This window comes from Pongo pygmaeus, chromosome 1 (assembly GCF_028885625.2).
Source record: "Pongo pygmaeus isolate AG05252 chromosome 1, NHGRI_mPonPyg2-v2.0_pri, whole genome shotgun sequence".
NCBI classification, from domain to species: domain Eukaryota; kingdom Metazoa; phylum Chordata; class Mammalia; order Primates; family Hominidae; genus Pongo; species Pongo pygmaeus.
In genome coordinates, this window is record NC_072373.2 from 21,036,556 (window position 1) to 21,059,338 (window position 22,783).

Genomic DNA, 22,783 nt, shown 5'->3' on the forward strand with positions numbered 1-22,783 from the left:
CCATCTCCCCCCAGGCCCCAAGGAAAGGGTTCCACACCCATCTCAATGGTCCCAATCAAAGTCCTCCTCACCATGCTTTAGCAAGTGTCACGAGGAATTTTCCTTTGACACTGGAGGGTGGCCAGGGCAGGCCGAAGAGGCCAGGTGGACACATGGAGACGAAGCAAACGAGCTGACACAAACCCACTTTATTCAGCATTGAGCCAGCCCATGCGCTGGGCAGGTCAAACTCACAGACATCGCACCAAAGGCCGGGGACTTGGAAGGGCTGAAAGGCTTCATCTGGAAATGGGCACCGCTCACAAGCCCAGCTATCCCCGAATCTCAACATCTGACTGCATCTGTGTCCCCGACTTTGCAATCCTGTCCCCAGTGCTGAGTTTCTGTCGACTAATTTTTCTACACACAAGGATGCTGCAGGCAACTGAGCTACTGCTACGAGCTTTGCAAAATTCAACTACTAAAGGAAATGGGAGGAGAGAAAGAGCCAGGGAGAACAGCAAGATGAGACACCATGGCAGAGCCTGGAGATCCTAAATGGGGTTAGCCATCTGCCAGCCCCCTCACCCAGGGAAACAGAGAAAGAGGGTTCCTTCTGTGGACGCAGGTGGAGCACAGGGAGGACTCCTGGGAGGCATAGGAGTGGGGTGGGGGCCAGGAAGGGGGAGGTGGACAGAGCGACTTGGATAAGGCCGGGCGGGCCCCATGCCCACCTCAAGAGGAGGGCCACCTCCTCAGGAGGCATCAAGGTGCAATCCAGTCTTCCTTTCTCTCCCTAAAGACCTGAGTTCCAGCCTTCACAGAGCCTCATGTGCGTTCTTCTTTCTGGATGCTAACCCCAAATCCGACACTCAATGGTGCACCTCAGGTACCTGCCAAGGATCTGTGGGCCCGCATGGAAGGTGCAGGGTCTGGGTCCCTGGATGACGAGGTGAGGAGCAGATGGGTGACCAGGGAAGGGCATGGCCCAGAGCTGCCAGGACTCATGGAGAATGGGCTGTGGCCAGGACTTCAGGAAGGGTTGGGCACAGGTGGGAAGGGTCCTCAGGTCCAGCCTCTACCGGGAGGTGTTTGCAGCCCCCAAAACACGCCTCGGGGTGAAGGATAAATGGAAATTGTTGAAACACGCAACTATGTAGACGGACCCAAGGCCAGGCGCCTGCCACGCTTCCCTGGCAGCCACACGCCGACACTTCCCATGGAGACGAGGATCCATCCTCCTGCCTCCAGCTCTGGGACCTGCCGCAGGTTGGCGCCATCACTGCGTGGGAGGGGAGACGGAAAGACAGAGAGACAAAAAGAGAAAGAGACACAGAGGCAGAGACAGAGGCAAAAGGAGAGAGCAAAAAAGAGAGAGAGCGCACATGAGGTACTGTCCTGGGCACAACAAACCCAGGGCCTGGCCCAGACTTCCGTCTTCCCAGGGCCAAAGCTTTGTCACCTATGGCTGGCACAGGCAACTGAACCATTCAGGGCCATCTGGGTTGCTGCAGGGTCTGGGGTTCAGGCCAGGTCCTGGGCAGAGGCAGAAGAAAAGCCCTGAGGCTGGGTTTCTTGGCTGCTTCTGCCTTCAGGACCTCAGGGCAAGGCAGGAGCCTTCCATGCTCGGGCACTCGGGATGCCAAGTGCCCTCCTTTGTGAAGGTCAGGGACACCTCAGACCCTCCTCAACTTAAAACCCCTTCCCATCACCTTCCCTGACCACCCACCCATTCCCGAAATTCAGCCCTGCAAGGCCACGGCAGTGGGAGTCAGGCTGGGCTTTTAAGCCTTGACCTCGGGCAATGGCCCCCCAGTGGCTCGCTGCTGCCTGCGTCCACCCTGGTCCAATGGTGGGCAGACCCAGCGGGGCTCCCGCACCTGCAGCAGCATGCTGAGGCCCAGGTTGCGATGCTTCTTCTCCAGCTCCGACACCGCCTGCAGCAGTGACCTGAACCGCTCAGTGGGGTCAGCCAGCTCGTCCTCAGGGAGCCCCTCCTCCTTCTCAGCCTCCTGCAGGAAGTGCTCCTCCTCCTCCACAAAGAAGGCCCGCAGCTTCTTGTAGTCGGTCAGTGCCTTCTTCCTACGGTCCATCACGTGTCCCTGCAGATAGGTGGCAGGAAAAGACCTGTGTCCTCGCCCACCCTCCCCAGGGGAAGGGGAACCTGTTTGCTCTTGAAGGAATTAAGAACATGCCACTCCAAAACATGCCGCTCAGGCACATCGACTATTAGGCCAGGTGCAGTGGCTCACGCTTATAATCCCAGCACTCCGGGAGGCCAAGGCAGGCGGATCACAAGGTCAGGAGTTCAAGACCAGCCTGACCAACATGATGAAACCCCGTCTCTACTAAAAATACAAAAATGAGGCAGGCGTGGTGGCACGCCTGTAATCCCAGCTAATCGGGAGGCTGAGGTAGGTGAATCACTTGAACCCGGGAGGCGGAGGCTGCAGTAAGCCCGAGTTCATGCTACTGCACTCCAGCCTGGGCAACAGAGCGAGACTCCATCTCAAAAAAAAAAAAAAAAAAAAAAAAAAGCCAGGCACGGGGGCTCACACCTATAATCCCGCACTTTGGGAGGCTGAGGCAGGCAGAACACGAGGTCAAGAGATCAAGACCATCCTGGCCAACCTGCTGAAACCCCGTCTCTACTACAAATACAAAAATTAGCTGGGCAAGGTGATGCACACCTGTAGTCCCAGCTACTTGGGAGGCTGAGGCAGGAGAATCGCTTGAACCTTGGAGGCAGAGGTTGCAGTGAGCCAAAAAAAAAAACAAAAAACAACAAAAAAAACAACAGAAGAGGCCAGGCACGGTGCCTCATGCCTGTAATCACAGTACTTTGGGAGGCTGAGGCGGGCGGACTGCTTGAGCCCAAGAATTCGAGACTAGCCTGGGCAACAGTGAAAACCTGTCTCTACTAAAAATCAAAAACATTAGCCAGGCATAGTGGTGTACACCTGTGGTCCCAGCAACTCGGGAGGCTGAGGTAAGATGATCGCTTGAGCCCAGGAGGTTGAGGCTGCAGTGAGCTATGATCATATCACTGCACTCCAGCCTGGGCCAACAGAGCAAGGCCTTGTTTAAAAAAAAAAATCAAAAAACAGTGCAAGATCACTCTGACCTTCATTCTGCTTCTTAAAACCAAATGAAATTCCCAGGTGAAAGACGCCCTCCCCATATCAAATAAAATGATTTTATCATCAAGGACAACAGGAAGTCAAGGCCGACAGAATTTGGTACAGACCTTGTGAAAATAACTCTTTCAAGTGTCCCCACATCATGTAGTTGCTTTTTTACAAGTGGCTAGTCTTTGTCCAAGTCAGTATATAAGTGATTTAATTTTGCCACTTTGAGTCTTCATTTCATTATAAGGGAGCCTGTGCTGTATAAAACTTGTGTTAAATTAATATGCCCGGCTGGACACGGCTCACGCCTGTAATCCCAGCACTTTGGGAGGCCGAGGTGGTTGCATCACTTGAGGTCAGGAGTTCAAGACCAGCCTGGCCAACATGGTGAAACCCCATCTCCACTAAAAATACAAGATTAGCCAGGCGTGGTGGCGCACACCTGTAGTCGCAGTTGCTTGGGAGGCTGAGGCAGAAGAACCACTTGAACCAAGGAGGCGGAGGATGTAGTGAGGCAAGATGGCGCCACCGCACTCCAGCCTGGGTGGCAGAGCAAGACTCCATCTCAAAAAAAAAAAAAAAAAAAAAATCCTATGTTTTTTCTCCCATTAATCCATCTCCTTTTTTTTTTTTGAGATAGGGCCTCACTCTGTCACCCAGGTTGGAGTGCAGTGGTGCCATCATAGTTCACTGCAGCCTCAACCTCTTGGGCTTAAGTGATCCTCCCACCTCAGCCTCCCAAGTAGCTGGGACCACAGATGCACCACCATCTGTGGCTAATTTCTTACTTTTTGTACAGATGGGGGGGTCTCACTATGTTACCCAGGCGGTCTCGAACTCCTAGCCTCAAGCATTCCTCCTACACCTCGGCCTCCCAAGTTGCTGGGATTACAGGCATGAACCACTGTACCCGGCCCTGTTAGTTTAGCTTATGTCAGTTTAATTCTCCAGCCCAGCCTGGGGCCCTAAAAGGGGAGAAATAGAGTTCTTTCTCCCCTACACTGCAGTGCTCAGCTGCACATGAAGACTGTCCCTCTCCCATCTCCCATGGCCAAGGGGACAGTAAATCCTTCAGTGGCCCTGCTAGGTTTAGAGCCTGTCAGGCACGTGACTGTCAGGGCAGGACACACACCCATCTTGCCAGCAACTGTTCCTGCTGTGCCCACACCAGAACTCCAACGGCTGAAAGCCATCCCATCAGCCTTCAACAAACAGCATTCACACTTGCCACTTTTCAGCTGGTTTTCAGCCAACCCCTAACCTTGCAAACAGGAGAGCAGAGCAGGATGCTACTCTGATCTTACTCAGTCATGGATGGCTTCCACCTGGCCCTGGGCCACACAGGGCAGGTGACAGCCATAGTCATGAGAGGCCAAGGCTTTTGTTGCTGAGAATGCAAATGACAGCTGGGTGTGTGCTGGTTGGCTGATGCCACATGCTGCAAACTCCTTCCTTTGAATTTAGGTGGCTTCTCTCATCCCAGCATCTAAGCCACCAATCCCCAAAACAGGACAGATTGAAAGCTCCAACCTGCTAAAATCTGTGGGCAAAACAAATCCCTTGGGGGTAACACAGGGTTACTGAAAACTTGGAGGTCCCCAAAGCCTTCCAGCCTCACTTGCACTGGGCAGTGTTGACTGCTCCCAAGGCAAGGAGAAGTTCAGAGCAGCCCCCAAGGGCAGTGTGGAGTGCCAGGGGTCTGACTGGCATCAGGGATCCCATGTGTAACCTGTCACTGTCTGAGGGAGGCCTGCACCTCAGGCCTGTGGATAGCAGGCAAGGGCTCGGCAGCACCAGGAGCACAGAGCCCACCTCAGCCTCAAGCCGGGGTAGAAACACGGGCCTCAGCCTTGAGGTGCAGCCAGTTACCCAAGAGCTGCTGCACCTGTGAAAAGCATTCTGTCTTTCAGGTTAAAAGGAGGAGGTAGGAATTTATGAAACCCAGAGAAAATGGCACACAGATTTTTACTACACATGAGGAAAAAGTCACCAAATAGAGTTTAAACGACTAAAGAGCTTTACTGGTGAGTAACCTAAAAGAATCTAGTGGGATGTCCCCTTGGGATATAATGCTGTGGAAGGCCTCTAAGGAAAGTAACGCTGCTGTGGTCTGAACGTCTGTGTCCTCCCCAAATCCCCATGCTGAAATCCTCGTCCCTAAGGTGATAGTGTTAGGAGGCAGGACCCTTGGGAGGTGATAAGGTTGTGAGAGTGGAACTCTCAAGAACGTAATCAGTGTCTTTATACAAAGGACCCCAGAGACATCCTCACTTCTTCCACCATGTGAGGACACAGTGAGGAGGCACCATCTATGAACCAGGAAGCGCCCTCACCAGACAGGGAATCTGCCAGTTCCTTGATCTTGGACTTCTAGCCTCTAAAAAATAATGAGCAACTCTCAGATCAGAACAAGAGGACCACAGAAAATTACGGATGTGTTCTAAAAAAAAAAAAAAAAAAAAAATTAGCACTTTGGGAGGCCAAGGCGGGAGAACTGCTTAAGGTCAGGAGTTCGAGACCAGCCTGGGCAACACAGCAAGACCCCTCCCCACCCCCATCTCTAGAAAAGCATTTTAAAATTAACCAGGTGTGGTAGCACATGCCTATAGTCCCAGAGACTGAGGTGGAAGGATCACCTGAAGCCAGTTCGAGCTGCAGTGAGCTACAATCATGCCATTGCACTTCAGCCTGGGTAATGAAGTGAGACTCTCTTGGAAAAAAAAAGTCAGTCAGTCTGATGCTGCCATCACCTACAGGCAAAATGTGAGGAGAAAAAGAGGCTTCCACTGGCTTTGGCTAGATTCTATTTGAGAAATACAAACACATCCTAGAAAAATACCCTGAAGCTCACTAAAGTCCAGAGGCCCCTCCTCCAACCAACCAGCTGAGCAGTTCAGAAGCCTGGCCCACTTGGCCTGGTGGTCCCTTTGTCTAGAGCCCTGGAGCCCACAGTCCCCTCATTCCAGGCTGCCCCAGGCCCCCCCACTTGCCTTCCACACTGCAGCTGCTGACTCTGCCTGGCCATGCAGGTCCCGGGCGTCATTCAAGTCCTTTCTCATGATTTCCACAGACCCCTTGTTCTCCTGGAAAGAAAGGAAGGTCACCAGGGGTGGGCAGAAGGTCTGCGTCCCCCAACCCAGCCCAGTTCTGAGGGACATCACCCCAGCTGACTGCACACAGTCTGACCATCCCAGAGATAACCTCGAAGCCCTGTTGTCTAGGGCAGGAACGCACAGGCAGTCAAAAGGTTTCTTGGGCTTCACACCTATTCAGAAGGATCTGGGTGCTGGGGCTAAGGGGACTGTCTAGGTGGGTTTAGGAGTTCTGTGTCTGTAAGTGGCCCTGTTCAGTGTGAGTTCGGCCTGTACCAAAGGTCTGCACAGCCTGCCCTACACCCTGCCCTGCCTGAGCCGGATGGGGGTCGCTCTGCCCGGTGGCAGGAGCCCCCAATGCAGGAGGAGCGCCCAGGGACACAGTCTAGCTGGCTTCCCCTCCCCCGTATTCAAGAGCAGGACCCCAGGCTGGCTGTTGTCTCCTACTCTGTGTCCCACAACCAACCAGCCATGGGCAAGGCTCCAGACTCCCGGACCCGCTGCTGCCAGACTCTCAGAGCGGGTTTCTGAAAGATGGGAAAGGGGACAGGGGGTGCAGGCGAGGGCTGGGTGGCCCGGGGAGCAGACGAGAAGGTGAGCCAGGCCTGTGGACACAGTGGAATACAGAGGGTCAAGAGGCGTGATGTCTCCCCCAAGGGAACAGTGAGTGGAGGAGTCAATCTGTGGGAACTAGAGGGGGTCTATGAGGGTGAGACAGGGCACAGCTAGTGATGGGACCACAAAGATGGGCGCTGGTGGGGGAAGGACTTCGTAGAAGGTAGGGGGTGGGGAGACAAGGCACCGCCCAGCAGGGGACACCAAGATGGGGACGGGGACCAGACGCCGAAGAGACGCAGGAAATATGGGGAGGCAAGCCGCAGGAGGGAGGGGCCCAGCACACGCTGGAGGGGGTACCCGTGGCGGTGAGGGGAGGGGGACAATCCGGGGACAGGGACAGTGGAGACGGGAAGGGCCCAGGGCTCAGGGGGACCGGGGCGGGGGCGGAGAGGTGCAGGGCACCGTCCAGGGTGGGGCACGGGACCCCGCGGCGCGCACCTTGCCGCGCAGCGCCTTCCTCCAGCGCGGCTCCCACTCGGGCGGCTCCGGGCCCGCAGCCATGCGGCAGGCGGCGCAGAGCGGGCCGGCGTCGGCGCGGCACAGCAGCTGCAGCGCGGCCTCGCTGGCCGGGCCGTCGCGCGCGGGTGCCGCGGCCGCCTCCTCGAGCGCCAGAAGGCGGCGGCTGAGCGGGGGCCGGCCGGGCTCCACGGCGCGCTGCCAGCAGTCGTCGGCGCACTCGGGGCACGGGAAGGGCCCGTCTTCCTCGGCCCAGAAGCGCACCACGCACGCCCGACAGAAGCGGTGACCGCAGTCGGCGCGCACCGGTTCCCGGGGCGCGCGCTGGCACAGGGCGCAGGCGGCCTCGGCGGGGCCCGCAGGGAGCGCCAGGGCTGCGGGCGGCGGGGCCGGCAAGGGCGCGGGAGCGGCTGGGGAGGGCCGGAGACCTAGGCGGCCGGCGACCGGACGGAGACCAGCAACAGGACGACGACGCCAACGCCGCGGACGCGCACGGGGCGGGGTCGGGGACGCGCACGGGGCGGGGTCCGGACCGCGGAGCGCTCCACCGACGAGATCCTGGCAGCGGTGTGCTGCCGCCGGAGGTCCTGGCCGCGCTGCGCTCCACAGACAAGATCCTGGCAGTAGTGTACTGCATCCTTAGGTCCTTGCCGCGGTGGGCTCCTCCGCCCGGATCCTAGCGGCGGTGCGCTCCTCCGCCTTCGTTTTGGCAACTGTGCTCTCCACCGGCAAGGTCCTGGCAGCGGCGCACGTCACCCCGCAAGTCCTGGCAGCTGCGCGCTTCACTCTCCTGCCTGCGGACCGGCCCAAGTCGTATCCTGAAATCTTACTGGGACTGTCCCTTCCTACATCAGTAACTCCTGCGAAAGAGGGAAACAAAGTTTTATTTTTACTTGAAGGTTCCATTTTTAAAAGGTTGTTTTTGTAAGCTGCTAGGATCTGAGCTGCGCGTACTCCCGCGGTAGCTCGCCCGCGTGGGCTGGGGACGGGGCGGGAAATGGCCTGCGTGGGCCTCCTCCGCTGCTCTCATCCTGCACGGACCCGCCCTATATGGGCACGCCCTGCGTGCACGGGCCTGCCCGCGTGGACGTGCCCTGCGTGCACCTTTCCTTCAGGGACCTGCCCTTGAACGGCCTTCCAGACGTGGACACTCGTATACGCCCCCCCTGCGTGGGATCTCCCTTCGTGGACCCATCCCGCGGCGCCTCTCGCGCAGCCTCCCTCTGGCCCCCTGGGAAGCTACCCTGGTTGTCCGCTGTCTCCTGGCCAGGGGGAGCTCTCATTGATTCTGTGATGATGCATGACAGAAGAGCATTTGTTAGCATTTCTTTTCTTTCTTTCTTTCTTTTTTTTTTTTTTTGAGACAGCCTCGCTTTGTTGCCAGGCTTGAGTGCAGTGGCGCGATCTCGGCTCACTGCAACCTCCGCGTCCTGGGTTCAAGCGATTCTCCTGCCTCAGCCTCCCGAGTAGCCGGTATTGCAGGCGCCCACCACGACGCCCCGCTAATGTTTGTATTTTTAGTACAGACGGGGTTTCACCATGTTGGCCAGGCTGGCCTCGAACTCCTGACTTCGTAATCCACCCAGTTCTGCCTCCCAAAGTGCTGGGATTATAGGCGTGAGCCACTGCGCCCGGCCGTTAGCTTTTCTTTAAAATATATATATATATATATATTTTTGATACAGAGTCTTGCTTTGTCGCCCAGGCTAGAGTGCAGTGGCGCGATCTCGGCTCACAGCAAGCTCCACCTCCCGAATGACTCACGCCATTCTCCTGCCTCAGCCTCCCGAGTAGCTGGGGCTACAGGCGCCCGCCACCACACCCGGCTAATTTTTTTGTATTTTTAGTAGAGACGGGGTTTCACCGGGTTAGCCAGGATGGTCTCGATCTCCTGACCTCGTGATCCGCCCGTCTCGGCCTCCCAAAGAGGATTACAGGCGTGAGCCACAGCGCCCGGCCTAAAAAATAAATTTAAAGGAAAGAAATAAAGCCTTTGGGAAGAGCAATCTTGTGTTTTTGTTTTTTAATTATTTTGAAAACAAGCAAGCATGGTTAAAATAAGACTGTGCAAGTTTTGCATTTTAAAAAATTAATCTGGGCCGGGCGCCGTGGCTCACGCCTCTAATCCCAGCACTATGCGAGGCCGAGGCGAGCGGATCACAAGGTCAAGAGATGAGACCATTCTGGCTCATGGTGAAACCCCGTCTCTACTAAAAATACACAAATTAGCCGGGCGTGGTGGCGCGTGCCTGTAATCCCAGCTACTCAGGAGGCTGAGGCAGGAGAATCACTTGAACCAGGGAGTCGGAGGTTGCGGTGAGCCAAGATCGTGCCACTGTACTCTAGCCTGGCGACAGAACCAGACTCTGTCTTAAAAAAAAAAAAAAAAAAAATTTTAATCTGTATTCCAAACAAGCGCAGGATCTAATGAGGTATTTTTGTCTTTGTGAAGATTTTTTTTATCGACTTGGAAATGCACTACATGCCCGTGGGAAACATGAATAGTAAACCGAGGTTATTTCTGTGTAGTAAAGATTAGAGGCTTCCAGCCGAGCCTTGCTGATATTGTTGAGTCAACTAGGAACTTGCTGGAGAGAAAAGTAAAAAATATAAAAAAAATGAGCAAACTTCATAATGAACTAATCTTGTGAATGAGAAAATATCAAAAATGATAATTAAAGGCAAATAGCCAAATTAGGAACATTGTAGCCACAAATATACAAAGAGTTTATAAAATTTGGTAAGGAAAAGCATGATGGAAAATACACCTTGTCATGGGATTTTTCAAATCACAGAAAAAACACAAAAATGATTGAACATACATGAGGAAAAAATGTACACTCTGCCCAGTTAAGAAAGAGGAAAATAAAACGAGACTCTCTTTCTTTCCACTATTAAGTAAGCAGACAAAAAAAAAAAGCAACTTGGTCAGGAGCAGTGGCTCAGGCCTGTAAACACAGCACTTTGGGAGGCCGAGGCGGGTGAATCATCTGAGGTCAGAAGTTCAAGACCAGCCTGGCCAACATAGTGAAACCCTATCTCTACTAAAAATACAAAAATTAGGCTGGATGTGGTGGCACACGCCTGTAATCCCAGCACTTTGGGAGGCTGAGGCAGGTGGATCACAAAGTCAAGAGATCGAGACCATCCTGGCCAACATGGTGAAACCCCGTCTCTACTAAAAATACAAAAATTAGTTGAGCATGGTGGTGCACACCTGTAGTCCCAGCTACTTGAGAGGCTGAGGCAGGAGAATAGCTTGAACCGGGAGACGGAGGTTGCAGTGAGCCGAGATCATGCCACTACACTCCAACCTGGCGATAGAGCAAGACTCCGTCTGTCTCAAAAAAAAAAAAAAAAAATACAAAAATTAGCCAGGCATGGTGGCACATGCCTGTAATCCCAGCTATTTGGGTGGCTGAGGCAGGAGAATCGCTTGAACCTGGGCGGTGGAGGTTGCAGTGAGCCCAGATCGCACCACTGCACTCTAGCCTGGGCAACAGAGTGAAACTCCATTTCAAAAAAAAACAAAAACAAAAACAAAAAACACTTGATTCTGTGAATATTGCTTCTTGGAATCCGCGTAGCAGTATCGATTAAGGATTTTCTGATTGGAATTCCTTTTCTTAAAAAACAAACTATAAAAATAACAGGAAATGAAAATAATAAAAATTAGGTTGTAAAAAATTGTGCTGTTTTGTTTTGTTTAGAAATGTGGCTGGGAGAGGTGGCTCATGCCTGTAATCCCAGCACTTTGGGAGGCTGAGGTGAGTGGATAGCTTGAGCCCAGGAGTTCAACACCAGCCTGGGCAACATGGCAAGAACCTGTCTGTACAGAAAATTTTTAAAATTTAGCTGGGCGTGGTGGCATGCACCTGTGGACCCAACTACTTGGGAGGCTGAGGTGGGAGGATCACCTGAACACAGGAGATTGAGCCTGTAGTGAGCCGTGATCATGCCACTGCACTCCACCCTGGGCAATGGGAGAATTTTTTAAGACCCTGTCTTAAAAAAAAGAGAGAGAGAGAGAGAGGTGGGGCGGGGGGTTGGGGAGAGAAGGAAGGAATGGAGGGAGGGAGGAAGGAAGGAAGAAAGGGAAAACAGAGAGAAAGAAGAAAGGAAGGAAAGAAAGAAAAGGAAGGAGAAAAAGACAAGGAAGGAAAGAAAGAGAAAGGGAGGGAGGAAGGGAGAGGAAGAAAGAGAGAGAAGAAAGAAAGAGAAATGTATGTCATATCACTATTCATTTTGGAGAAAAAAAAAAAAACCTTGAAGGTCCAATACTGGGGGCATGGCTTAGCAAATGGTAGCAGCCATGAACTTGCACATGTGTGCATTAGAGACTTTTGGAAGTAGACACTGGCAAAGATTGTTGCCTGAAAGCCTCTCTCCCTTACCACCAGCAGAATCCACATTGTGTGGTGCCAGCGTCCCCACTTCCAAAGACAGGGTGGCTGGTGTAGGTGTCAAGGGGAACCCTTGGTCCTCTCAAATTTTGATGAAAAATTGCAAAAGGCTGGTCGCGGTGGCTCACGCCTGTAATCCCAGCACTTTGGGAGGCCGAGGCTGGCAGATCACAAGGTCAGGAGATGGAGACCATCCTGGCCAGCACGGTGAAACCCCGTCTCTACTGAAAATACAAAAATTAGCCGGGCATGGTGCTGCACGCCTGTAGTCCCAGCTACTCGGGAGGCTGAGGCAGGAGAATTGCTTGAACCCAGGAGACGGAGGCTACAGTGAGCCAACATAGTGCCACTGCACCCCAGCCTGGGTGACAGAGCAAGACTCTGTCTCAAAAAAAAAAAAAAAAAAAAAGAAAGAAAAATTGCAAAAGGCAGATCAATTGGAGAAAAGGCAGACACATTTATTTACTGTGTCTACACAAACCTAAAGATATGGGGGAAATCGTCCTTTTTTTTTTTTTTTGAGACGGAGTCTTGCTCTGTCACCCAGGCTGGAGTGCAGTGGCGCGATCTCGGCTCACTGCAACCTCCGCCTCCCGGGTTCAAGCGATTCTCCTGCCTCAGCCTCCCGAGTAGCTGGACTACAGGCGCGTGCCATACCGCCCGACTAAGTTTTTGTATTTTTAGTAAAGACGGGGTTTCACCATGTTAGCCAGGATGGTCTCGATCTCCTGACCTTGTGATCTGCCCACTTCGGCCTCCGAAAGTGCTGGGATTAGAGGCATGAGCCGCCATGCCTGGCCAAGATATGAGGGAAATTGTCCATTTTTATGCTTAAGTTCCGCAAGGTATGGACAGCCATGCAGAAATAGAATTGGGCAAATAGCGTCGGATCTAATGAGAAGAGCCTAAGTGGGGACACCCAGCCAGGCCTGTCTGTCTAGATTCTTGTGGCCTCTCTGAGCAGTCTTCCTTCCTTCCTTCCTTCCTTCCTTCCTTCCTTCCTTCCTTCCATCCAGGACCCTCTCTGGAGTGAGGGTCTTAAGATCTACAGTCTAACAAGGTAGGTCAGATCATTTCTTCATGGCTGGGTTTTACACAGAAAGGCAGAAAGAAAATTAGAGTCATATTTTTTAAGTGTTATGGCTGGCTTTGGGTTCTGGTTTCTATGACTCACCTTGAGGAAGAGGGTTTCTAGTTTCTATGGCCAGACAGGGGAGAATGAGGGGCTAGAGACAGAAGGGCCAGAGAAGGTCAGAGAAAACTTTTTGCTTCTGAGGCTGCTTAGGATGCCCTCATTTTGGGTCTTGTTTTCTGAGCCGCCTGGCACTTCTCTGTCCAGCCTCCCTCCTCTCTACGCTCCAGATTAGAGACTGAGCCTGATGCCATTTGAGCACTCAGTTGGGTGGGGAAAGAGTACTCCTCCTCCCTCATCTGCCCCTTGAACTGTTTGGAAAATTGAAAGCTCTCACTTTCTGATCAGAGACAAGATCAAAGTGGGCAGTGGGTTTTTTGTTTGTTTGTTTGTTTGTTTGTTTTTTCTCAGCATGACATCTCATAGACTCCACAAAGACAGAAGAACATTGACGAGTCTTGGATGTCTCTGGGCTCTTGAATTCCCATCGCATTGGCATCAAAGAACTGAGTAAGACACTGTTCCGCCACAAAATGGTGCTGGATGCTGAACCATCATCTTCTCAGGATAATATTTTCAACTGATTAATGTAAAATGTTTGGAGATTTCACTGGCAACCACAAAAGCATGTGAATATTTCCTCTAAGAGTGCGATGAAGTCTTTTTTTTTTTTTTTTTTTTTTTTTTTTTTTGTGAGACGGAATCTCACTCTGTCCCCCAGGCTGGGGTGCAGTGGCACAATCTCAGCTCACTGCAACTTCTGCCTCCTGGGCTCAAGCAATTCTCTTGTCTCAGCCTCCTGAGTAGCTGGGACTAAAGGCGCCTGCCACCATGCCCAGCTAATTTTTGTATTTTTAGTAGAGACAGGGTTTCACCTTGTTGATCAGGCTGGTCTTGGACTCCTGACCTCAGGTGATGCACCTGCCCTGGCCTCCCAAAATATTGGGATTACAGGCGTGAGCCACCGCTCCTGGCCAGTCTTTTTTTTTTTTTGTAAGGCAACAGAAACAACCAAAAAATGGATGACTAGAAGAGAGGTAAACGATTCTAATTATAGGAAATTTTTGAGACAGTCTTACTCTGTCACCCAGGCTGGAGTACAGTGGCATGATCTCGGCTCACTGCAACCTCCGCCTCCCGGGCTCAAGCGATTCTCCTGCCTCAGCCTCCCTGGTAGCTGGGACTATAGGCACACACCACCACACCCAGATGATTTTTGTATTTTTAGTAGAGATGGGGTTTCACCATGTTGGCCAGGCTGGTCTCGAACCTGTGACCTCATGTGATCCACCCGCCTCAGCCTACCAAAGTGCTGGGATTACAGTTGAGAGCCACCACACCCAACCTTAATTACAGGAAATTTTAATCCCACATTTACCTTGTATATTTGATGTGTCTTTTGTTATATGTATTTTATGGCATCGCGGGTTACCCTGTTTAAAATTGTAGTCTCACAAATCAGAGTGTACAAAAACAAATGTTGAAGAGGCCATAAGCTGTTTATTTAAAAGAAATATGGGAGATGCAAAGATGTTTGGATAGGAAGATATGACTTGGGAAATCTCATGTCCGCCACAGGGAAAAAGGAATCTGAAGTAATTCATTTTCATTGTTCCTAAAAGGCAGAAATACAGCTAAGAAACACAACTTCCTACATGGTATGAAATCACTCTGCTCTTCTGCCTGAGAAAATTGTCAGAATAGAAATGGAGTCACGAACGTTCACAAAACCCTGACCAATAGGATTGGAGAAGTCCTGAAGAGAAGATTGTTGGGCTTGCATGCCTGATTTAAAAAAAAAAAGAGACTACAAAAACCACAGCCTTGCTCAGAGGCCATCGCCAGGGTACACAAAAAAGACATTTGCAAGGACATCTCCTCAGTAACCTCCTGTTTAACTTTGGACTGGTGTCACTCTTGTTATTGATATTTCTAACCACAGATAATTATTTCAGAACAATTATGTAATTCTTCTTATTTTTTCCTTTAAAAACCTTTGTCTTCCTTTACCTCTCTGAATATGCACTTACTTTTTACTATGGCACGCGTATTCCCATTGCAATGCTTTATTCCCAAATAAATTTCTTTTAGAGAGCTTGCCTCGGTTTATTTCAGTTGACACCAAATTTTCTATGTGTAAGTGAAAAAAAGGTAGAGGGGAATCATAAAGTGTCAAAAGGGAGAGATGTCTTCCAGATGGTTCAGTCCGGTCCCTGTGTCTTACTAAAGGAGACTGAGCATGTTAACACACACACACACACACACACACACACACACACTCCAACCTGCTGAAAATAAAGTATCTTTTTAAACATTTCTGTCTACATTGTTCTGCTGTCAGAATTGCACTGGAGGACACCCAGCTGGTGTCCACTGGGGAATCTGCAGAGTTGCTTGCTTAGTGTGTGGGAAAACACTCCTGCCAACATCTGGTGGCAGAAGGGTCATGTTGAGTGGAGAGTTGGAAAAAAACACATCCATTGATTTTTCCTGTATGTCTTGAGTTGCAGGGGATGGAAACCCCTTTCCTTTAAGCAAGGAAAATGGGCTTAACAGGCAAGGTACTTGGGAGTGTGTGTGTGTGTGTGTGTGTGTGTGTGTGTGTGTGTATACATAAGAGGGGGCCCACACAGGCTGGTGATAAAGGCAGACTCTGAGCTGAGATGTATGCTTTTTAACTAGAGCCTTGTGCCTGAGTAGAGTAGCATGCAGTAAATGATACCTGAGCAGTTCTGTACCTACACCAGATCTGTTTGGAGGGCACAACTCATGCTGCATGTTTCAACCACAGTCAAATAAATAAATACAATTCAAAATGTCTTCTTGCCTCTTCAATCTCACATGCATTTAGGCAATCCCACCCTTGCCTCACTAAAATGAGTGCCTACTGATGACCACAACCTTATCCAACATGGTTCTCAAATCGAGGACACATCGCAAATGGGCTGATGGCATCAACTCCCATAAGCCTCTGTGCACTGCTTTGATGCATCAGGAGCGTTAGGTTGCAGGTGACAGGACCTAACTTCAGATGGCTGTAAATGACAGTGGAAGAGGGTGGCCTGTGGCTCCTGAGACTGCAAGTGCAGCCTGCTACTGTCAGGCAGTGTGAGCCCTGGGAGCCTGGAGATGTCCCAGAACACACACTTCTTCCTCTGTCCCTTTCCTTCTGGGTGGTCCCCCTACAGCCCCAGACAATTGTCTCCTCAAGGCCCACTGGCCAGGTCGGGCTTCCATTGACAGCAACTCCAGCCCAGCAAATCAGAGCTCCCCTCCTCCAAATGTCCAGGGTGGGTGTTGGGCCAGGCACTGATGCCATTATCATGACCGGGGAAGGGCCTGAGGACCCAGTGGTCAGACCTCCCATCAGGGGCTGGACCAGCTCCAGCCAGAGAAAGAGGATGCATTCAAGCAGGGCCCAAGCCCAGAGCCACACACCAGCTAGGGGCCAAGGGAGAAAAGGAAGGAAATGATGAAAGGGCCTGATTAAAAAAAAAAAACAAAAAAAAAAAAACGCAACTTTGCACAGATGCCATTGCCACCATAGACAAAAATGAGGGACTGTGGTCACCTGCAGGGCCAGAGACAGCATGGGTGGGCTGGGCTACCATCCATACCTCAACATCCAGGAGCCCTGGCCTCCCTCACTGCAACCCTCCACGCAGGCAGAGATAACGTTCACAAAATTAACTGCTACACTTAAAGATGGCGAATATTAAGCTAACTGTATTATCCAATATTATGGATAGCCTTTGTATAATTTTTAAACCTTTCAACTTAAAAACTCATGTCAAAACCAATTACTCAATGTTTCATTTTAAATGCAATTGTAATGGTAATCTTTTCAATATTTCAGATGTCAAAATTGCTCAAAAAATTAGGATTCTAAAAATCTAAATATACCTGTGAAAGGAAAATAAATCTTGGGGCCCCAAAGTCATTTGGCTAAAGAGAAAAGTCAAGCTGGGAACTGCTTAGGGCCAACCTGCCTCCCATTCTATTTAAAGTCACCCCTCTGCTCACTGAAATAGATGCATATCTGATTGCCTCCTTTGGAAAGGCAAATCAGAAACTCAAAAGAATGCAACCGTTTGTGTTTCACCTATTTGTGACCAGGAAGGCCCCTCCCCACTTTGAATATTTCTGCCTTTGCTTCAGGTTTTCCTGCCTTTCCAGACTGAACCAATGTACTTACATATATTGATTGATGTCTCATGTCTCCCTAAAATGCATAAAACCAAGCTGTGCCCCGACCACCTTGAGCACTTGTCGTCAGGACTTCCTGAGGCTGTGTCATGGGTGCCTGTCCTCAACCTTGGCAAAATAAACTTTCTAAATTAACTGAGACCTGTCTCAAATTTTCAGAGTTCAAATACCTAAGGTATTTCTATTTTATTTACTTACTCAAGAGATGCATTCTCGGTGTCCTTTAATTCAATCTAATCCTTATGCCTATCAAAAGACAAAATTACAACAAATTTAGAGATATAATGGTTTTTTAAACTACTATTATTATTATTATTATTATTTTGAGACAGGGCTTTGCTCTTGCTCTGTTGCCCAGGCTAGAGTTCAATGGTGAAATGAGGGCTCACTGCAGCCTCCACCTCCCTGGCTCAAGCAATCCTCCCACCTCAGTCTCCCAAGTAGCAGAGACTACAGGTATGTGCCATCAAGCCTGGCTAAGTTTTAAAATTTTTTGTAAAGAAAAGGTTTCACCATGTTGCCCAGGCTTGTCTCAAACTCCTGGGCTCAAGTGATCCTCCCATCTCAGCCTTCTAAAGTGCTGGGACTACAGGCATGAGCCACCATGCCTGGCCTAGAAGCTAGGATATTTCTAAACTGAAAGTAATAATAATAATAGGTATTATTATTATTATTCTAAGCCTTTGATTCACTATATATAATTCTAAAGCAATTCCATAATCCTGACCCAAGCAAATTTGGTTTTCTCTCCCAGGGCCCTGAAGTGAATGAATGATAATCTCTGTTCAGATCCTATCACTTGGTTCCCAGCTTGAACCGGGATGTTGACAAAAATATGGACTGGAGCACAAAAGGGCTTGCACACCCTTCAGACATAAGTTACAGCTCTGTGGTTTCTTCCATCTAAAACTTGCAACCTCCCTGTCTCAATTGGTTCAGGCCACTGTGAAAGGAAGGTAGTTGGACCCCTTCAGGCTGGGAACCTCTCAGGTCGAATCTACCTCACATTCTATTCAGTCATCCCTCTGCTTACAGAGATAGATGCATATTCTGATTGCCTCTTGGGAAAGACTTATCAGAAGCTCAAAAGAATGCAACCATCTGTCTCTCTCATCTACTTGTGACCTAGAAGCCCCCAGTACAGTGTGGGTGGGGGGGGCCTTGCTTTGAGCTGTCTCCACCTGTTTGGATGGAGCTAATGTACTTCTTAATATATTAATTGATTTCTCATGTCTCCCTAAAATGTATAAAACCAAGCTGTGCCCCAATCACCTTGGGCGCGTGTTGGCAGGACTTCCTGAGGCTGTGTCACGCACATGTCCTCAACCTTGGCAAAATAAACTTTCTAAATTAACTGAGACCTGTCTCAGATTTTCAGTGTTCACACCACCATAACACTGCAGCAGAGAGACTGGGTGCCGTAAACAACAGAAGTTTACTTTCTCATGGTGCTGGAGGCTGGAGTCTGAGATCAAGGTGTGAACAAGGTCATTTCCCCCTGAGGCCTCTCTCCTGAGCCTGTCTCTCAGTCTCCTCCCCGATCCTCACAGGGCCATCCCTCCTTGTGAGTCTGTGCCCTAATCCCTTCTTATGAGGACACCAGACCTATGGGATTAGGGCCCACCCCAAGGAACTCGTTTACCTTTATTTCCTCTTTAATGGCTCTGTCTCCAAACACAGCCACATTCTGAGGTCCTGGGGGTAGGACTTCAACCTGTGAATTTCAAGGGACATAATTTACTTTATAACAGCCCCCTACCCCAACAAGCAGGTGAGCACCAGCCAGGTTTCCTCCCAGCTCCTGTTTGAACTGGACTTGCTGGCCCTCTGGGGATACTTGGATTCTTGCACTGACTGAGGGTTTGTGTGCATCTGAGGTCATTGTTGACGACAGCCCTCTCTCTAGACATGGGACATCATAAGATGTGGGCTAGCCGGGTGCAGTGGCTCATGCCTGTAATCCCAGCACTTTGGGAGGCCGAGGCAGGCAGATCACCTGAAGTCCGGAGTTCCAGACAAGCCTGACCAACATGGAGAAACCCCATCTCTACTAAAAATACAAAATTAGCCAGGTGTGGTGGCGCACGCCTGTAATCCCAGCTACTCGGGAGGCTGAGGCAGGAGAACCTGGGAGGCAGAGGTTGCGGTGAGCCGAGATCGCGCCATTGCTCTCCAGCCTGGGCAACAAGAGCGAAACTCCGTCTAAAAAAAAAAAAAAAAGAGAGAAAGAAAAAAAACATGTGGGCTAACTGCACAGACCTAGAAAGTTGGGGGGCAGGAGCATCAAGGATCAGGACATTACTGGTGTGTTATCAGCATTGCCCTGCTTCTGATCAACAGGATGGACAGCTTAGGAGCCAAGGGAAAACTTCCCCTTTATCTTCCGAAGTTTTGTTATAAAATCAGCTGACAGAAGGCAGATTGCTAGGAGGAAAGGCTTACACATCTATTAACATGCATGGGGAGAATCACAGGGTGGTTACCCCACCATGCAATGGGGTGCAGAGGCCTTTATTCTCCTCTTAGGGGAAAGGGAGATAGGGAAGTGTGCATTATTTTAGGGGGATAGTAAATATTTTTTAGGGAAATTCAATGGGCTTGAAGAACATACAATGGTCTGGGACAGTCTGTTGGTTTGTGACAAAGACAGCTTCTACCAGGGCCAATTTTATAGCTAAAAAAATATTTACAGCTAGAAAAAAAAGGTCTGTCCAGGCGTGTTGACCGACTTCAGTACTCATTCCTGTGATGAGAGTTCAGCCATTTGAAACTCAGGGAAGGGATCAGAGGCCATTGTTTTCTGCTGCGGCAGGTCTGCACTTTAGGCAGATAGGGGAATTTCAGAGAACAGCCTCATCCAGTGCTTTGGGAGAGACAGAAGATTGGGAGACAGGAAGGAGGGGAAGGTCAGAGAGACCTGGAGGCTTCTTATTCAGTTCAGCATGTCAAAGCGCTGGGGTATCAGTTTCTGAGCCCCAACAAGAGCAAACAGCATTCCTGGCAGAATAGAGGAATGCAAGTGTAGTAACCATGCCTTTGATTTTCTGTATTTTCAGATGCTTTGACATCCAGGGCCTCACTGACCCTGGAGGGACGGCTTCTCCCAGGGACAATTTTATAGCTAGAAAAAAAAATTTACTGGGATTGTGCATTTCATATACAAACTCACCAACCCAGAGCCCACACCCCCAACCACTCATCTATGGGGCTGTCACACTCCAGGCCACTATCTTCTCTCTCTGTTATTTTGGTTGGCACTCCAAATTTTTTATGTGTAAATGGAAAAAGGGTGAGGGGGATCATGAAGTGTTGAAATTGAGAGATGTCTTTGAATGGCACAGTCCAGCCCCTGTGTCTTATATAAAAGGAGACTAAAAGGAGCACATCAGATTAATACCTGCACATATTGCCAACCTGCCAAAACTGAAGACTCTTTTTCAAATTTCCCATTTGCATTTTTCTGCTGTCGGAATTGCATTGCATTGGAGGACACCCAGCTGGTGTCCACTGGGGAATCTATAGAATTGCTTTCTTGGTGTGTGGCCCAAAGCACCCCAAGGTTAGGCGCCCAGAGCCTGCTGGGCTTATTCAAACCAGCCATTGTGAGCTAGCCTGGTCTGCCTTGCCTGCTCCTTCCAGTGAAAGCCACAGTAAAGGCTCCTGCCCACACTTTCCCCTCCCTCCGTCTGCCTCTTGACTGACCCTGGCGCTATCCCACGTGGCATCGAAGGCTTAGCAATAGCAACCCCCTCCTCTTGGGAACTGTGAGTAATAAACTATCTTTTCAATGGTGTTTGTCTCCTGATCTGTTGGCTTCACTGTACCTGAGTAATTTTATTTTATTTTATTTTTTTGAGAAGGAATCTAGCTCTCTCTCCCAGTCTGGAGTGCAGTGGCACGATCTCAGCTTACTACAAGCTCTGCCTCCTGGATTCATGCCATTCTCCTGCCTCAGCCTCCCGAGTAGTTGGGACTACAGGTGCCCACCACCACACCCGGCTAATTTTTTGTATTTTTTAGCAGAGACGGGGTTTCACCGTGTTAGCCAGGATGGTCTTGATCTCCTGACCTCGTGATCCACCCACCTTGGCCTCCCAAAGTGCTGGGATTACAGATGTGAACCACTGTGCCTGGCCTTTAATTCTATTTTTAAAAAGTGAGAGGAAACCCAGAAGAAGGGACAGCACGGAGTCCTGGCTGGGCTGCAGGATTAGGATTGTGGGTGGGGCATCCAGGGACCATGTACATAGTGAGGGCTTACACAATAGAGATGTGACCAGGTGCTGGAATTTCTCAGTGCCCCAATGCAGAAACATGAACTGGTTAGAGGGAGACCAAGTGCCAGGGAGGAGGTTCCTAGGCCAGGTGGGGGACTCATCTAGAATGCCAGCCCGTGTGTGAGCAGCACCAAGGTGCTGAGCTAGGGAGAGAAGTGTGGCCATTGACTAGAAATGGAGAAGAGTGAGATGATGCCACCAGGGTTTCTATGTGGTGCGTCCCTTGGAGTGGAGAACTGGGGTGAGAAGGTGAATTCAGTTTTGAAGAAGATTCAGCTTGAGGCTGGAGCCTTTGAGGAGTGTTTTTAAATCTCACTGGGGGCTGGACACGGTGGCTCACACCTGTAATCCCAGGACTTTGGGAAGCCAAGGCAGGCGGATCACTTGAGGTCAGGAGTTCGAGACCAGCCCCCTGAGGATGTGGAGTAAGAAATGTTAGGTAGGTGTGTGGATATCAGAACCACATTTTGGGAAACCCTCTCCCCAAAAATTGGATAGCCCATAAGGAGGAATTTAGGGAAGTTGTTACTACAGGTGGGGACATGGTGGTGTGAGAAGCTAGACAGGAAGAACAGGAGGGAAAAGCACTCAGAAAGTACTTGTGTAATTGCATGCATAGCTCTCCCTTGGACAAGGCAGCGTGGGTTAAGGGTGCTGACCCCTGTCCAGTTGAAAATCCAAGTATAACTTTTTTTTGAGTTGGGGTCTCACTCTGTCGCCCATACTGGAGTGCAATCACAGCTCACTGCAGCCTCGAATTCCTGAGCCCAAGCAGTCTTCCCACCTCAGTCTCTCAAATAGCTGGAACCACAGGCATGAGCCACCATGGCCAGGTAAATTTTGTTTTTTGATTTTTTGTACAGATGTGATCTTGCTATGTTGCCCAGGCTGGTCTCAAACTCCGGCCTCAAGCAATCCTCCCACTTTGGCCTCCCAAAACGTTGGGATTACAGGCGTGAGCCATGGTGCCTGGCCTTCACATATAATTTGACTCCTCCAAAACTTAACTACTAATAGGCTACTGTTGGAAGCCTTACCAATAACATAAGCAGTCAATTAAGGCAAATTTTCTATGTTCTATATATTACATATTGTGTCCTTACAATACGGTAAGCTAGAGGAAAGTAAATGTTATTAAGAAGTCCTAAGAAAGGGAACATGTAGTTACTATTCATGAAAGGGAAGTGAATCATCATAAAGGTCATCCTCGTGGTCTTCACACTGAGAGGCTGAAGAGGAGGAGGAGGGAGAGGAGGGCTTCATCTCGCTGTTTCAGGGATAGGGGTAGCAAAGGCTGGAGAAAAGCTGTGTATCAGCAACCCTCGAAGGTCAAACTCTGGTTACTCAAGGGTCAGCTGTACAGTTGAAAACCCATGCAGGTGTAGGCACAGGGTAGAAAAACGGTTAAAATAGCAAACCAAACAGGCCACAGCTCTCCTGCTAGAGAAAGTATAGGAGTTTCTTACTTTTCTGGAAGGAAGAATTTTTTGAT

At 50.1% G+C, this 22,783-nt stretch overlaps 1 protein-coding gene across 1 annotated transcript; it reads right to left on the reverse strand.

The window, feature by feature from the left end:
- Positions 1-173: 173 nt before the first annotated feature.
- On the reverse strand, positions 174-8,556 carry RNF187 (ring finger protein 187). Its single transcript, XM_063664572.1, has 4 exons — positions 8,378-8,556; positions 7,256-7,904; positions 6,098-6,190; positions 174-2,081 (listed from the first exon to the last, which is right to left on the reverse strand). The coding sequence occupies exons 1-4, from the start codon at positions 8,554-8,556 to the stop codon at positions 1,764-1,766; spliced, it is 1,239 nt and encodes a 412-aa protein (XP_063520642.1). The 3' UTR covers positions 174-1,763.
- Positions 8,557-22,783: the final 14,227 nt, after the last annotated feature.

Coding starts and splice junctions, on each gene's coding strand:
- RNF187 (XM_063664572.1), bottom strand. CDS start 8,556: ATGAGAGCTCCCCCTGGCCAGGAGACAGCGGACAACCAGGGTAGCTTC. Junction 6,191..7,255: donor GGAAGGCGCTGCGCGGCAAG/GTGCGCGCCGCG, acceptor CTTTCTTTCCAG/GAGAACAAGGGGTCTGTGGA. Junction 2,082..6,097: donor CAGCAGCTGCAGTGTGGAAG/GCAAGTGGGGGG, acceptor ACCTATCTGCAG/GGACACGTGATGGACCGTAG.